Here is a 14,730-nt window from a genome sequence, read left to right as displayed (position 1 = left end):
TCCACTGCTCCAAACCGCGAGGCATCCTGGGTTTTTTTTTCTACCCCCACACTGACACTTGAAATTCTTTTTGACGGGCTTGTGAAACGTCAGTCATAGCTTCGAACTAAGCAGATTCAGTTGAAAATTAGTCATTTGGGGGAATCAACCATTCCTTCCTTGAATTATGTAAAAGGCTTCTGTGCAGGCTTCGTATGGGTGCTTGAAATCCTTTAAAATGTTTGAACTTTGATGTTGTGTTTTCAAGGTTTGGAAAATGCCTACATTTGGGGTAAAGTGTTTGAAAATGCTTGAAATTTTTGCCATTGCCATGTTTCTTGGTAGTCTGACTCTATAGACCACGCTGTAAATGAAGACAATTTTTACAAAGTGCGTGAAAAGGACGCCGACGCGCCTGCTCTAGTGGCTTGCCATTATGGCGTTGTCAGGTGAAGCATCACTGCACCCTACTGGTTACACTCAAGAGGACAGCTCTGTTTAGAAAACAGTCTTTTTTGGCTCGGCTCATTGAGAAGAGCCTCTTTCTTACCCCAAAATAATAATAATAATAATGACAAAACATTGTGCACCAAATTATTTAGGAATTGGTAATTTCATTTGGTTTGCAGGGGGTGCCTGAAAAACACAATCCCTAAAATATATATTAGAATATTCAAAGATCTACAAAAAAAGGTAAAATACAAAACAGTTTTAACTTTTTATAAACTGAACAAATATAAAGCCGAACCACAATACAAAAAACAAATAAAGTAATTATTTACAATTCTTTTTTAACACATTTAGACACAGATCCTCTGAAAAACATGCACAAAATATAAATGATGATAATTAAATCAAATAGCAAAAAATCAGCACTTTCTAAAATTGAAAGATTGAATGCACTCTGCTTTGGAGTAATCAATATCATTAAAATGAGTCTTTTACATAAACAGTACCTTCTTTCATTTTTTTGTCTTTCGTATTAACCTTATTGTTAGCCAACAGCGAATGACAGCCCTTTCCGTGTTTGTAAACAAGTGTAATGCAGCCTAGCCGCGCGTGCATTGTTGAAATAGAACGACAGAATTCATGTCACTTTATAGCAGCCTGTTGACACAAAAATATTGTCGATCATATATAGATAGATGGCTCAAATTATTACAAGATATGTGCAGGCGAGATAGCGAATTTAATTTAGTTATCAAAGTCAACAAATAACAAAAACGATTTTTTGATATGCGCTAGACTTCTTTAACAGTACTGGAAAAATCGGCCTTGAGAGTGCTTGAAAAGTGCTTGAATTTGGCGATGGAAAATGTGTACTAACCCTGAAAAGTGGACGAGAAAAGAGCTGGGGACCTTCTTGGACAGGCAAGCGCATTGGTGTGAAAGTGCCGGTGGTCTCTGCAATCCTCACAGAGTCGAATTCTGGCACTCCGCTGGCAGGCCAAACCACCATGGTCCAAAACCACGAAGCATCCTGGGCTATTTTGTTCTTTAGCCACACTGACATTACAAATTCTTTTTGCCGGGCTTGTGAAACGCCAGCCGTAGCGTCGAGCTAAGCAGATTTTGGTTGGTCATAAATCTCCTATTCAAAATGAGGCACTTGGGTGATTCAACCATTCCTTCGTTGAATTCTGTAAAAGCCTTATGTGATGTTGCCAACTTTTTTTTTCCTTCTCCCAACTTGATGCCTGCTTTGTGTTGCAAGGTTCCCCCCTATCTATCATCGTGTTACTTTCTTCTCGGGTACTCTGTTTTTACAGAAGTGGTTTTGGAAATAGACAAAACGTTGAGAGCTTCAAAAAATGCTTTCAAGTAAAATATTTGAAGGAACTTTTCTGGGTAGTAGTTCTGCTTTCGTGTTATTCTTTGAAGTACACTCAATTCAAAGGGAGAAGGTGTAGTGGCTCAAGATGAAACGCTTGTCTTTGCTCACAGTTTTAAAAGGTTATCATTAAATCTTATTATTGTCCTGTTTCTTTATTATATTATATGATCTTATTTTTTTGTTGTGTAATTTATAGTCAGTTATTAGTCTTTGGACACAAATTTTTATGTAATGCGTTAATAATACGGGGAACTTTAATAAACTGTTTAGATTCCATTGACGCAAATTCCCATGAATTGGAGCCCAAATGAACATTATCACCGACAGAAATACAATTTACTTTTTTTTTTTGACAATGTGCAGAGAAATAGCTTTGGTTTCCATATAAGCCCTAGGAAATTAATGATAGTTGTAGCCACCAGAAGATCACAATTATTGCTTATGGAAGAGGTCACTTTTTAGAGAAAACAGACCCACTTAAAACTTTTTTTTTCATACATGTGATGATTGAAGGAACTGCATATGCCCACATTGAAACATGAGATATTTAGAGAGTATAAAATATTTACTCCAAAATGCATGATAATACCGAAAGATAAATAGGAATCCGCCTTAAACCTGTTTGCTTTGGTGGGCGCTGCTTCTTGTAATCTGTTTGTTTTGCCATATTATTTCCGTTTGAAAATAAATAGACTTGTAAAAGTATTCCCAATATAGTAGTTAGCGCTCCCTTTTTGATTGACACATGTTCCATGATGAGGGTCTGTTTGTGCTAATTTTGTTAATGCACAAAGCGCAAAGTTACATTAAACTTGCGTCTTCCTTGACACATATACACATATATTCCAACTATTTCACTCTTAACCTTACCGCTTAGGCGCTCCTGTCGACCGTAAGCCGCAGGGTTGAAAACTTGGGGAAAAAAGTCACGTCTTATAGTCCGAATTCTATGGTATGTATTTTTTCTGTTTTATAACCTCTGAAAGAACCCTCTCATTGCTTTTCTTTTGTTTTTTTGGGATCGCATGCAAAAATGCAAAGGGATCGTGTGTACTATTTAGTGCTTCCTATTGGTAAAAAAACTTAATTAAAAACATTTTTGATATACATTTGATATACAATGATCGCATAAACTTGCATTTTAATTGTCATCATAGGTTGAGAAATGTATTTTATATAACTTGAGCTTCATCTAGAGCAAGCTGACATAATTGTCTATTATCCTGCTGCTAAAGCTTGCGAAAAGCCTGGGATTTAGTCACTTTCTCTCTCTGTAGTTTGTATAATTCCTTGTGCTTTTTAGCAACCGTTTTCAGTTGCACGAGACAATAAGTGTCATCTGATGGTCAGATAATACACAATGAACCTACAACAATACACCCTTTCTCTCAACTCAAACCCCCCCAAAAAATTCCCTTTTTCTGCTTTCCTTTTGCAGGTATCAGTATTACCTGCAGGTAAAGAAGGAATTGCTGGACGGGCGTCTCCATTGCACGGTGGAGCAGGGAATCAGGCTAGCTGGCCTAGCAGTACAAGGTAAGGCCAACTGTTACAAAACTATAGAACAGGGTTTGGGAACATATGGCTCGCCAGCCATATACGGCTATTTTTATTACTACATATGGCTCCGAGATCAAACTTGGCTGCAGCACATTACTCTATGACATTTCAAAATCGGGAGATAGGATTCTGATTTTGGTACTAAGAAAACCGAAAACACCGAGGAAGTAATGGTTCAGTCCAGTATATGTAGGGCAATTTTTCAACTACAGTTTACAGTCAGGGTGTCACACCAACTTACCACGTTTTGTCGCTAAGAAATCCTTTAAATGGAAGCTCATTGAACTATGTATGTTCACTGTTGAGATACTTAATAATGAAAACCCCCAAAAATAACTTTAATTACGTGAAACCGCCAGCAAACCACTCAGCAATTTTATTAGGTTTCCGGTAGAGGTGGGCAGATCTCTGCACACACCGCAAATTTGACAATATCATTCTTCTTTGCTGTATTTTGGGACATTTTTTACAAAATAACTTGCTTGCACTCTGTTTTGCAACCATTATTCAGGACAAAAAAATCTATCAAAATGAGCAACGATACTCTTAAGTTACTGAGGGAGGGTGACAAATGTTAAGTGGTATATTATTAATATGGGACACAGGCTCTGGCATTATTATTATTCCATATATTTGAACAATACTCAAATTGACACACGATGAAAAAAATGTGCTGAAGAATTAGCTTTTGTCTGGAGAGCGGGTTTGGTGGTTTTGTTGATTTTTGTCTTGAAAATATAAGTTGTATTTATATTTGCTTTTTTTTGCTTTTTGCTTTTATTGCTCTTTCTGTCAAAAAGGTTCCCGACACCTGCTTTCTCATTTCGCCAATAAGACTGAAACCACAACCAAGCCGACCTTGCTTGCTTGTTCTCAGGTTGTCTTGACTCCGCTACCTAATATGGCTGCATACCGTGGTAGAGCCCAGTCCACTTAAGTTCCTTTGCTATCGCTCTTTACACACATCCACTCTCCTGGTTGATGTCGGTATCACTGAGGAGGGAATGTAAACAGATGGTTTACTTATCGCCGGCTCCAAGGTTAGTCTTGGCCCGCGGCGGGAAGTTTACTATCAGGCGAGGAGGCAAGGATCCACTTACTACAAACGGGACTTACGATGTACTTAACAACGCGTGCTTGGATGCTCCAGCATTGATGTGGGAGTGTTATTGCTGTGTTGTTGCCGCCGCATGTACTCACAACACTAAGTAAGGGGGGACTCATAAAATATAAAAAGCACTTAGGAATGTTCTGATGAGTCTTTTTTCAAAAGTTGTTTTAAACATGTTGAAAGAGGACTACATGATAATAAGTGTAATCTAAATCAGTGGTCTCCAATATGATCCCCGCAGGTACCAAGTAGCCCCCGAAGAACACCTGAGTAGCTCGTGGACAGGTTCTAAAAATAGCTCACCTGTGATAGGTCATTGTGATTTTTTTAGTAGATTTTTTTTTCAAACTGACACAATGTTTCCGTAGGTGATTTGACTTCAAATGATTACAACCTTATAATAACATAGTAACAACATAGTAATAATGTTCTTATTATTTTAGGGATGCGTATCAAATTGGTAGTCCTTCCAGCTTATTTGTAACAAAAAGTAGCCCTCAGCTTCAGAAAGGTTGGTGACCCACAATCCAAACTAAAAAAAAACCCTTTTATGTTTTGTTTTTTGTGCTACTGTGACATAGTCAAGTTGCGACCAATTGTCAATAGTTTCAAATAATAGCAAAAACAAATCAAGATTAAAAAGCTCATAGAAAGAGACTACTACAAAAGTTAAACTTTAAACTGGAGATACTTTCATACATGGGTCTCCACAGTAGTGCCCACGGGCACCAGGGTGGCCCCTAAGGACAGCTGAGGTGTTCTGAAAATAGCTTATCACTGCTGGGTCATTTTGATTTTTTCTTTAATCGTGATTCTAAAATGACTTTTTAGTTGTTGACTGAGTCTATTTAACCTTATTTCAAAAAAATAACCGGGCAATAACATAGTAAGAACATAATAATACTAACATGATGAGTTGTTATTTGAGAAATACATATCAAACTGCCCTTTGCTCCAATTAGTAACAAAAGTATCTCTCAGCTCTAAAAACGTTTTAGACCCCTGCCTAAAGGATTTGAGGTGCTGCCTCTCATTACAAATACTGCAAAATGTTAAGTTCAAAAAATGTAAAATAAAATACTTTATTTCGTGTACATTTCTCAATCCATTTACCCATTTACCAATAGATTTATTTTGCTTATTTTGTGATGGATTTTTAGGAATTATAATAATAAAACAAGCAATTATATTTGCATGGTAGAATAATTCGATTTTTATTGTCTTAAAAATAGTTATTACAATCAATTGCAAAATAAGAACAACCTAATTTAAATAGGACAAAAGCATACTTGTTTTACTAAGCAGACTCACTTTCCCATTATAAGTATGCTTTTCTTATTTGACCAGAAACAATTGTTTAAATCATAAAATAAAACTAACATTAAAAAGGATTAAGGAAATATTCTATTTTACGAAGCAAATCTTTTTGCCCTCTGAAATATAAATTTTTTTGTTTAACTAAAAGTAAGTTTTAAAATGTTTTTTAAAAAAGGGAATATTTCATCACATTTTTAATTCATTACCTCTACTTGTTTGTTCATGTCTATTTTTTTTAATCACCTTAAAATGAAATGGAGTGGTCTGCATTTATATAAGCGCTTTTGACGTCAATGAAGACCTCCCAAAGGGCTTTACAATGTGATTCACACGTTTCCCTTTTACACACTAACCGATAGCAAAATGGGCTGGTACTATTTTTTTCTTTGCTGTTTTATAAATATTTTATTTAAAACAATAATAATAATGCCAGATATTTTGTTAAAATACTGTATAAAGAAATTGTCACCATGATACTGAAAAGTAAATATGCCCAAAAGTTTAAACTAAAGCAACTTCCTTGTCTTGCAGCCGACTTCGGGGACTATACTCAGTTCATGTCTCAGGACTTCCTTAGGGAGTACGTTCTCTTCCCAGTGGTGAGTAGCCTCAAATCTCTTTTCTTTCAAACACATTAAGTGCCTTTTCTCTTCTCATTTTCCACTTTGTTGTAAAACGCAGAACTGGCCCAATGGAGATGAGGTGCTGGAGGAGTGGACACACAAGGTTGCGGAAGAGCACAAGAGTCGATGGTACTAACTTTTTTGAATTAAAAAGTAAAATAATTATCAGTTTTTTAGGTCCTATCTTTGCAATGTTTCTTCTTTTCCTTTTGTAGCCGTCTGCAGGCTGCTGAAGCGGAGCTGTTGTACATCAAGGAGATCGAAAAACTGGACGGGTTTGGCCAAGAGAGTTTCGCCGCCAAGGTAAAGTGTCATGTGATCCCCGATATATGCCACAATTAAACACCGTCTTCTTATGAATGATTTGATTTCTCTCACAGGACAACTACACCAACGATATTTTCATCGGGATGTCCTTCATTGGCGTGTTCGTCAAACACAGAAACGGAAGATCCATCATGCTCCACAGGCGAGTTATTCATTGATATATTTAATTTTTACACTTTTCAATCCAGTGTTATGAAATTATTGTGTGGCCAACAGGTGGAAAGACATCGGCACCATCGCACACAATAAGTCGGCCATCACAGTGGAGATAACAAGTCGGGATGACACCATCATCTTTCACATGGTGAGTGCAAACTCGACACTTAATTAGGTAGGCCTCTGACCATTTGGACTGATTTCATCAACTCATAAATTGGAAAAGCAATAAAAAGTCTCCACTTTAAAATACTGTTTGTGGTATTAGAGTTGGGAAGAAGTATGTATCGTTTTTTTATGCAAGTAGTGGGGCTGTTATTTAGACAAATTGCATTCAAATCTATGTTTTGATTCTTTTGAGCTTGGTTTAGAATTTTAACGATTTTAAGTAATAATTGTACTATTATGGATATATCCTTGCAAGTACAGCACGATTTTTCGGATCCACAAATATATTAGCTATCTACTCAAGATCTAAAAATTTTATGTCTTGATAAATGCACATGCAAGATTAAAAATTGCATATTAAAATCACAGATATATTTGTGGATCTGCAAAATACATAATTCACACTGTATTAACGGTAATGGAGAAGTTGGACTTTGGCTATGAAAGTCCTTACAACATGCTTTAATTTGGCCATGAAAAAGGTGTACAAACCCGGTATTAAACAAAATAGTTTATGATTAGTTTGACTATTTACCAATTTATCGATTAGTCACTTCAATGGAGTAGTAAGGGAAAAAAAAGCTGTGTACTGATAACCCTTGGTTTTAGCGGTTAATGGGGACGAGAACGACCCGCGAAAAGTGAAAATCCTTAAAGTAGCGTTGCACCTTCATTAAAGCTCCCAAATGGTTAAACTTATCTCAAGATTATGTCATTACCGACTGAGAGTTCATGTCTGTGACAAAATAACAATTATAATCAACAAATAATGACACACAAAACATAGTTGTGGTTGAACGAATGGTTTTATTGTCATGATACATAAGTAAAATGATAATCGGAGGGCCTCTTCTTTCAGTGTAAAAAAGCAATTTAGAGAGCGGCAGGCTAGCCACACGCTAGCATTAGGTGTCCTCGGATGGGGACTGAGTTTTTGCTCCAAGTCATCCGTTTCACGGCTAATGATCCTGGCGTTGGCAAGATACAGGGTCTGCAGCGGTGGCTTCAAAGAGTTATTAGCTTAACCGTTAGCAGTAGGCCAAACCAGCATCACTGCTCTTGCCTTCTCCCAGACGACGCCTGAGTCGCGAATGCAACCCTAAAAATAATCCCATGAAGCACCCCCTGGTGATCCTTGTGATCACAATTTGGTCGCGCTCTTCTGACTTTCCTTACAGTCAAATTTAATTGATACATTTCTTTCCAATGTTACAGGCCGCTGAAAGTTATTGGTCGCTATGCTTCCTAGATTGTTTACGGAGGCAACGCCCGCCCGCTGTTTGACTGACAGCAGACACCAGCCTCACAGAGTTGCGCAAACAGACAGTCGAACCCTCCCTAATCAATTCCTTGCTGCATTATTGGATCTGTAGTTTGTGACTTATCCACGTTTAATATAGCCGGGCCATTACAGTAGATGTATATAAAATTATTTTACGGGCTGAATATAATTGTACGTCGGGCCAGATGTGGCCTGCGGGCTGTGAGTTTGATACTTATGCACTCTGCGTTAAAGACATGCATGGGGCTCTTGAGGAATTTTAGCAGGACGAGAAGTCCACTTTTGTTGTCAATGGAAAGTGTCTTCCTCTGTTTAGCTAATCAGAACGCACAATGCACGATTAAAGTCTGCAGAGCAGCAAAATTGTGAAGATATAGCAAAGGGATTACTGTATAATATACATTTGTTTTCAAGTAGTATTCAAATCCTATTTTTAAGTCAGATCTCAAACCTTATAAAAAGCATTAACACCTAAGTTTTCAGTGCGTTACCTTAAGAATTCTTATGCTTTGATTAAGGTCTTGTATATTATTAAAAGGCGTAGTGGTGTACCTAATGTTTTGACTCATCTATGCACACAAGGACGACATTCCGCCCTGAAAGTGTCAAATAGCGCTCCAATGTTTTGTCTTTTTGGGCGCAGGAGGATATGGAAATGGCCAAGTACATCGCTCGACTGTTCACGGCCAGACACAAGTTCTACAAACAGAACAAGATTTGCACAGAGTGAGTCTGGAGGACGTCTGAAGGCTCCAGGAAGAAGCATAAAACAAAACAAAAAAAATGCCGGGAGCTGCCTTGTCGTTTTCTTTTATGATGGTTTTGTCTCTCTTCTTTAGGCCAACTCATTCCCCGGCACCAATCAGGAGGAGGCCAACTTGGACACACCGACTTTCTCTGGTACGCTCAGCCTATTACAAGTCCAGTCAGTCCGGTCGTTTTGGAAACCGCAGGCTATTGCCAAGGTCGCGGGTCATTGTAATTTCCGGTGCGACAATGAAACCCGTGATTTGTGCGTCTCGGCACAATGGCGCGGCTAAATGTGGCACAATGGGCTCTCCCTCGCTCGCGCTAATGAAATATTCTCAAGTGTCTACGTGCGCAACCACAGGCGAGGTTGTTTACAACCACGCTCACCACAAATATGTCGCAAATGTCCAAAATGGATAAGTGAGTCTTCAGAATACATGCCTTGTGGCTAATTTAAAAGTAGGCGACTCACTCTTGGTGTCAATTTTAATTGTCATCCTAGCATCAACTAACGCTTATTTTTGTTTTGCAATACCGGTCATGTAACAATATTTCCTGTATTTTTTTATTTTTATTTTGCATTTAAATTTGAATCCTTTTTTCTTGCAGCCTCGGCCTCAGTCCTGTAACTTCCAGACAATGCACTCCCAGTATGGAGAACATTACCAAGACACTAAGAGCTCTCAAGGTACATTTAAGTGTTATTTTTCATCATCTTCCCCCCCAAAAATAATTACATATTTGTCTTAATTCTTTTTTAAAGTCTTTTTTTAAATTTTATTTTATTTTTTTTCTTTTCTTATACTTTCCTTTAATATTTACTGCTCTACAATGCTAAAACACGATATAGATTTTTTATTTTCTATTATTTTACTACAAATATAACATTAAGGAAAACAAAGTAAAATTTTATTTTTCTGTTGCCAATTTTTCGCAATTAAGTTTTTTTTCCCCATTTTCCTATTCTTATTTAGGCTATGGACTTTTTTCTTTTATTTTAAGCTCAATTTCTCAAAACCACCTGTTAAAATTGGAGGAAAATGTATAGAATTAAAACCCATTATAATCTTTTCCAAGTATAATTTTCTTTAGTTAGCAGATAGTATTGTTCAGTTTGAATGTTGTTTTTTTTTTGTTAACATTTTTTAAAATGTTACTATACCTCCAAAAGTCTGCCTTAAAATTAATGAAAAATCGAATTTTTAAAAAAAAGAAAGTAATAATATTTCCTAGTAAAATGTTTTGCTCAGATGGCAGATATCCATCCATTCATTATCTGCACTGCTTATTCTCAGTGGGGTCACGGGAGGGCTGGAGCCCATCCCAGCTATCTTTGGGCAATGGGCAGGGGAAACCTTGAACTGGTTGCTGATAGCAAATCATTTTATCTCAATTTATATATTATTTCCAAATTGTTTGCTCTTTATTTGCAGCAAAAGTATTGTTAAAAATTCGAAAACAGCATGCTAAAATTAAAAAAGTATTATTTTTTGGATAATTTTTTCAGGAGATGATTTTTCTCAAATGATGTGTGCATTATCTTATTTAAAGAGCATATTATTCTCTTAAATGTTTATTTTTCATTACAAAACAATACAGGTTACTTTTACAAGCCTCAAACATACTTGTATAAACTTTAAACATACTTATATAAACCTTAAACATACTTATATAAACCTAAAAATACATTCCATACAAAATATAGCACTGAAGCAACTTACGAACAAATTCAACCTACAAACGATCATCTCGTTCGTTAGTAGGGGAGCCTCAGTAAATGCTGAAAAGAAGGGGGCCAAGTACTAAACCCTGGGGAACGCCACAAGTTACCCAAAATGGCTCAGATGTCATTTCACCATATTTAACGCAATGCGTCCGATCTGCAAGGTAGGATCTGAACCTCGAAAGGACGATTTCTGAGAGAATAATCAATTTTTTCAGCCGATCTAGTAAGGTATTATGGTCCACAGGGTCAAAGGCAACACTAAGGTCAAGCAGCGGCAATAGTGATTAAGCGCTGGAGTCCATTGCCATTGGAAGATCATTGGTCACCTTAACCAGGGCTGTCTTAGTAGAGTTATTAGCCCTGAATCCTGATTGCATAGATTCAAAAAGATTATTTTCAGATATAAAATCATTCAGCTGCTGTGCCACAACTTTTTCAAGTACTTTAGAAAGAAACGGTAGGGTTGACACAGGTCTGTAATTACATAAGTGTTCTGGGTCAAGGTTGGGTGGTTTAAGTGTAGGTTCAATAACAGCGGACTTGAAAGCCGCTGGAACCACACCTGAGGAGACTGATATGTTGATAATATTCAGAACTGAAGGTGAAAAGATCTTTAATCAGCAAACCCCGAAGTGGGTCAAACAGGCAAGTAGTCGGTTTGGCCGTACTCACCACCTGTGTAAGATTATCAAGTGACGGATCACAAAATCAGGAAAAAAAATCACCAGTGTCGCGGACGCGCTAATCTCTCAGCTGCCGTGTCGCAGCCTATTTACACAAAAAGATCCTAGTTCATGTAAAGGAACAGCTCAAAATAGCACAAAATATGTGGTAGCAGCAAGCTAGGGACTTTATTTTAGTCATCAAGGTTAACAAAAACAAAAAAACGTTCTTTTGATTGGATCTGGATTCCTTCCTTTGAATGTATTGAAGACGTTGAAAAATTGACCTTGAAAGTGCTTGAAAAGTGCTCGAATTTGGCCATGAAAAAAGTGTACAAACCTTGATTTGTCATTGTAGTAAATTGTTTATAAATGTCACTCCTATGCAACCGCTCCATGCAGACAGCATCTTCCACGACGACCCGTACTACAAATCGGAGAGCAGCCTTGACCACTGCCACGCCGACTTCCCCTTCCGCAATGGCACCTTGCCTAACGGCAGCATGTACAGCAGCCCCAGCCTAGGATCCCTCAACCACTCGCAAACATTCGTGCCGCCCTCACCTATGTCCTCCAACCTCAGCATCCCGGGCAGCGAGCTGATGAGGCCCGACTACATCCCCAGCCACCGGCACAGTGCCATCATCGCGCCTTCCTATCGGCCTACGCCCGAGTACGATGCCGTGATGCGGCAAAAGCGCCGAATGCTGCACGCTCACCACGACCTTCACAGCCAGTCGTTGCGCAGTCTCAACATCAGCAACGCATGCGCCTATCGCCAGCCGGAGGCTCTGGTATACAGCCAGCCGGAAATGAGGGAGCGCGGCCCTTATCATGGACTGGGACCCAGCACTGGACCCTACACACAGGTTAAAAGCCAACTACAATTTCATATTTATCAAGTAGGATCACTTTAGGTTAGTCCACAAGTAGACTGCTAAACTGTAAGGGAGCTACAGTGCATCCGGAAAGTATTCACAGCGCTTCACTTTTTCCACATTTTGTTATGTTACAGCCTCTTTCCAAATTGTATTACCGTATTTTCCGCACTATAAGGCGCACCTAAAAGTCTTAATTTTTTTCAAAAGCTGACCATGCGCCTTATAATACAGTACGCCTTATATATGGCTCAATGGTGTGTCGCAAAGTCTTGCAACTAATGCAACAGCCGCCGACTAGATTTTCCCCCGAACGTGAAGTAGTCCGCGGTGTATGATGGGATTCATATACCGGCGTTTCATTGGCTAACCAATGTGTCAATCATCATTTGAATCGATCACTATTGGCTAAAGTTATTCGGAGGTAAAGGGGGCAGATCCTTTTTATCATTTATTGGCTTGCATAGGCTAAAGGGACAAAACAAAGTCTGCAATTGGCCGAAAAAGATGAATGTGAATAGCAAGTTTGGTTGGTTTGGTTGTCTACGGCATAGAGAAAGCATGTTTTACTATTCTGTATTTGTAAATATTTTATTCTGCTGGATTTACTACACTCACGGATATAAGAGGACCATGGTTTCACATTATTATTGAACAAAACGACTTCGGTGAGCTATATATTTTCCCAGTATCTTGTTTCAGAGTGATATCGATGTTTCTGTGATGTTTTTTTTTTAAATTAAACTCAATTCCAAGTGTTTATTGTCATATGCACAGTAAAGTTGCGAGCGAAAAAGAAAATAGAAATTAAGGAATGGTTGGCATTTCTTGAATCCCAAGACTTTAACCTTCCGAATGATATTTGGAACAATGCATTTGAGTGACATCGTACGAACACCGCATCCGCACGTGTCTACGACACGTATTTTCTTCTTTGCAAGCTTTCGGAATGTTAAGGGGGTAATAAGTTTGACTATCTGACTGTTTTGACGACGTTCCCATTGTAGCGCCTTATAATCCGGTGCGCCTTATCTATGGAAGATATAGGACCAAAAACTGTTTTTTTGGGGGTGCGCCCTATAACCCGGTGCGCCCTATAGTGCGGAAAATACGGTAATTTAATCTCTTATCTCAAAATTCTACACAAAATACTCCATTATGACAATGTGAAAACGTTTTTTTTTTTTTACTTTTTTTGAATTTATTAAAAATAAAAAACTAAGAAATCACATTTACATAAGTATTCACAGCCTTTGCCATGAAGCTCAAAATTGAGCTCAGGTGCATCTTTTTTCCACTGATCATCCTTGAGATATTTCTACAGCTTAATTGGAGTCCACCTACAGTAAATTCAGTTGATTGGACATGATTTGGAAAGGCACACATCTGTCTATATAAGGTCCCACAGTTGAGTGTGCATGTCAGAGCACAAACACCAAGCATGAAGTCAAAAGAACTGTCTGTAGACCTGCGAGACAGGATTGTCTTGAGGCACAAATCTGGGGAAGGATACAGAAAATTTTCTGCTCCTTTGAAGGTCCCAATGAGCACAGTGGCTTCCATTATTCGTAAATGGAAGACATTTGGAACCACCAGGACTCTTCCTAGAGCTGGCCGGCCTTCTAAACTGAGCGATCGGGGAAGAAGGGCCTTAGTCAGGGAGGTGACCAAGAACCCGATGGTCACTCTGTCAGAGCTCCAGCGTTCCTCTGTGGAGAGAGGAGAGCCTTCCAGAAGGAGAACCATCTCTGCAGCAATCCAATCAGGCCTGTATGGTAGAGTGGCCAGACGAAAGCCACTCCTTTGTAAAAGGAACATGGAAGCCCGTCTGGAATTTGCCAAAAAGCACCTGAATGACTCTCAGACCATGAGAAACAAAATTCTCTGGTCTGATGAGCCAAAGATTGAACTATTTGGTGTGAATGCCAGGCACCATGTTTGGAGGAAACCAGGCACCGCTCATCACCAGGCCAATACCATCCCTACAGTGAAGCATGGTGGTGGCAGCATCATGCTGTGGGGATGTTTTTCAGCAGCAGGAACTGGCAGACTAGTCAGGATAGAAGGAAAAATGAATGCAGCAATATAGAGAGATATCCTGGATGAAAACCTGCTCCAGAGCGCTCTTGACCTCAGGCTGGGGCGAAGGTTCATTTTTCAGCAGGACAACGACCCAAAGCACACAGCCAAGATCTCAAAAGATTGGCTTCAGAACCACTCCGTGAATGTCCTGGAGTGGCCCAGCCAGAGTCCAGACTTGAATTCGATCGAACATCTCTGGAGAGATCTGAAAATGGCTGTGCACAAACGTCTCCCATCCAACCTGATTGAGCTTGAGACTTATTGCAAAGAAGAAT

The 14,730-nt window shown here is 38.7% G+C and overlaps 1 protein-coding gene across 1 annotated transcript in view; it reads left to right on the top strand.

Annotated features, from left to right (window-relative positions):
* The window catches only part of LOC148346680 (tyrosine-protein phosphatase non-receptor type 14-like), a 76,764-nt gene that overhangs the window by 40,018 nt on the left and 22,016 nt on the right, over window positions 1-14,730 (top strand). The window contains exons 4-13 of the mRNA XM_088325081.1: window positions 3,252-3,349; window positions 6,333-6,400; window positions 6,483-6,553; window positions 6,640-6,727; window positions 6,805-6,893; window positions 6,968-7,055; window positions 9,001-9,083; window positions 9,197-9,257; window positions 9,717-9,795; window positions 11,898-12,364. Coding sequence (XP_088181207.1) covers window positions 3,252-3,349; window positions 6,333-6,400; window positions 6,483-6,553; window positions 6,640-6,727; window positions 6,805-6,893; window positions 6,968-7,055; window positions 9,001-9,083; window positions 9,197-9,257; window positions 9,717-9,795; window positions 11,898-12,364 — 1,192 coding nt within the window. The remainder of the gene's footprint in view (window positions 1-3,251; window positions 3,350-6,332; window positions 6,401-6,482; window positions 6,554-6,639; window positions 6,728-6,804; window positions 6,894-6,967; window positions 7,056-9,000; window positions 9,084-9,196; window positions 9,258-9,716; window positions 9,796-11,897; window positions 12,365-14,730) is intronic.

The sequence above is a fragment of the Urocampus carinirostris genome, chromosome 20 (genome assembly GCF_059441175.1).
Source record: "Urocampus carinirostris isolate Australia breed hairy pipefish chromosome 20, RoL_Ucar_1.0, whole genome shotgun sequence".
Classification (NCBI taxonomy): domain Eukaryota; kingdom Metazoa; phylum Chordata; class Actinopteri; order Syngnathiformes; family Syngnathidae; genus Urocampus; species Urocampus carinirostris.
The sequence above is the reverse complement of the archived record's forward strand: the minus strand, read 5'-3'. Positions and strand labels throughout refer to the sequence as shown.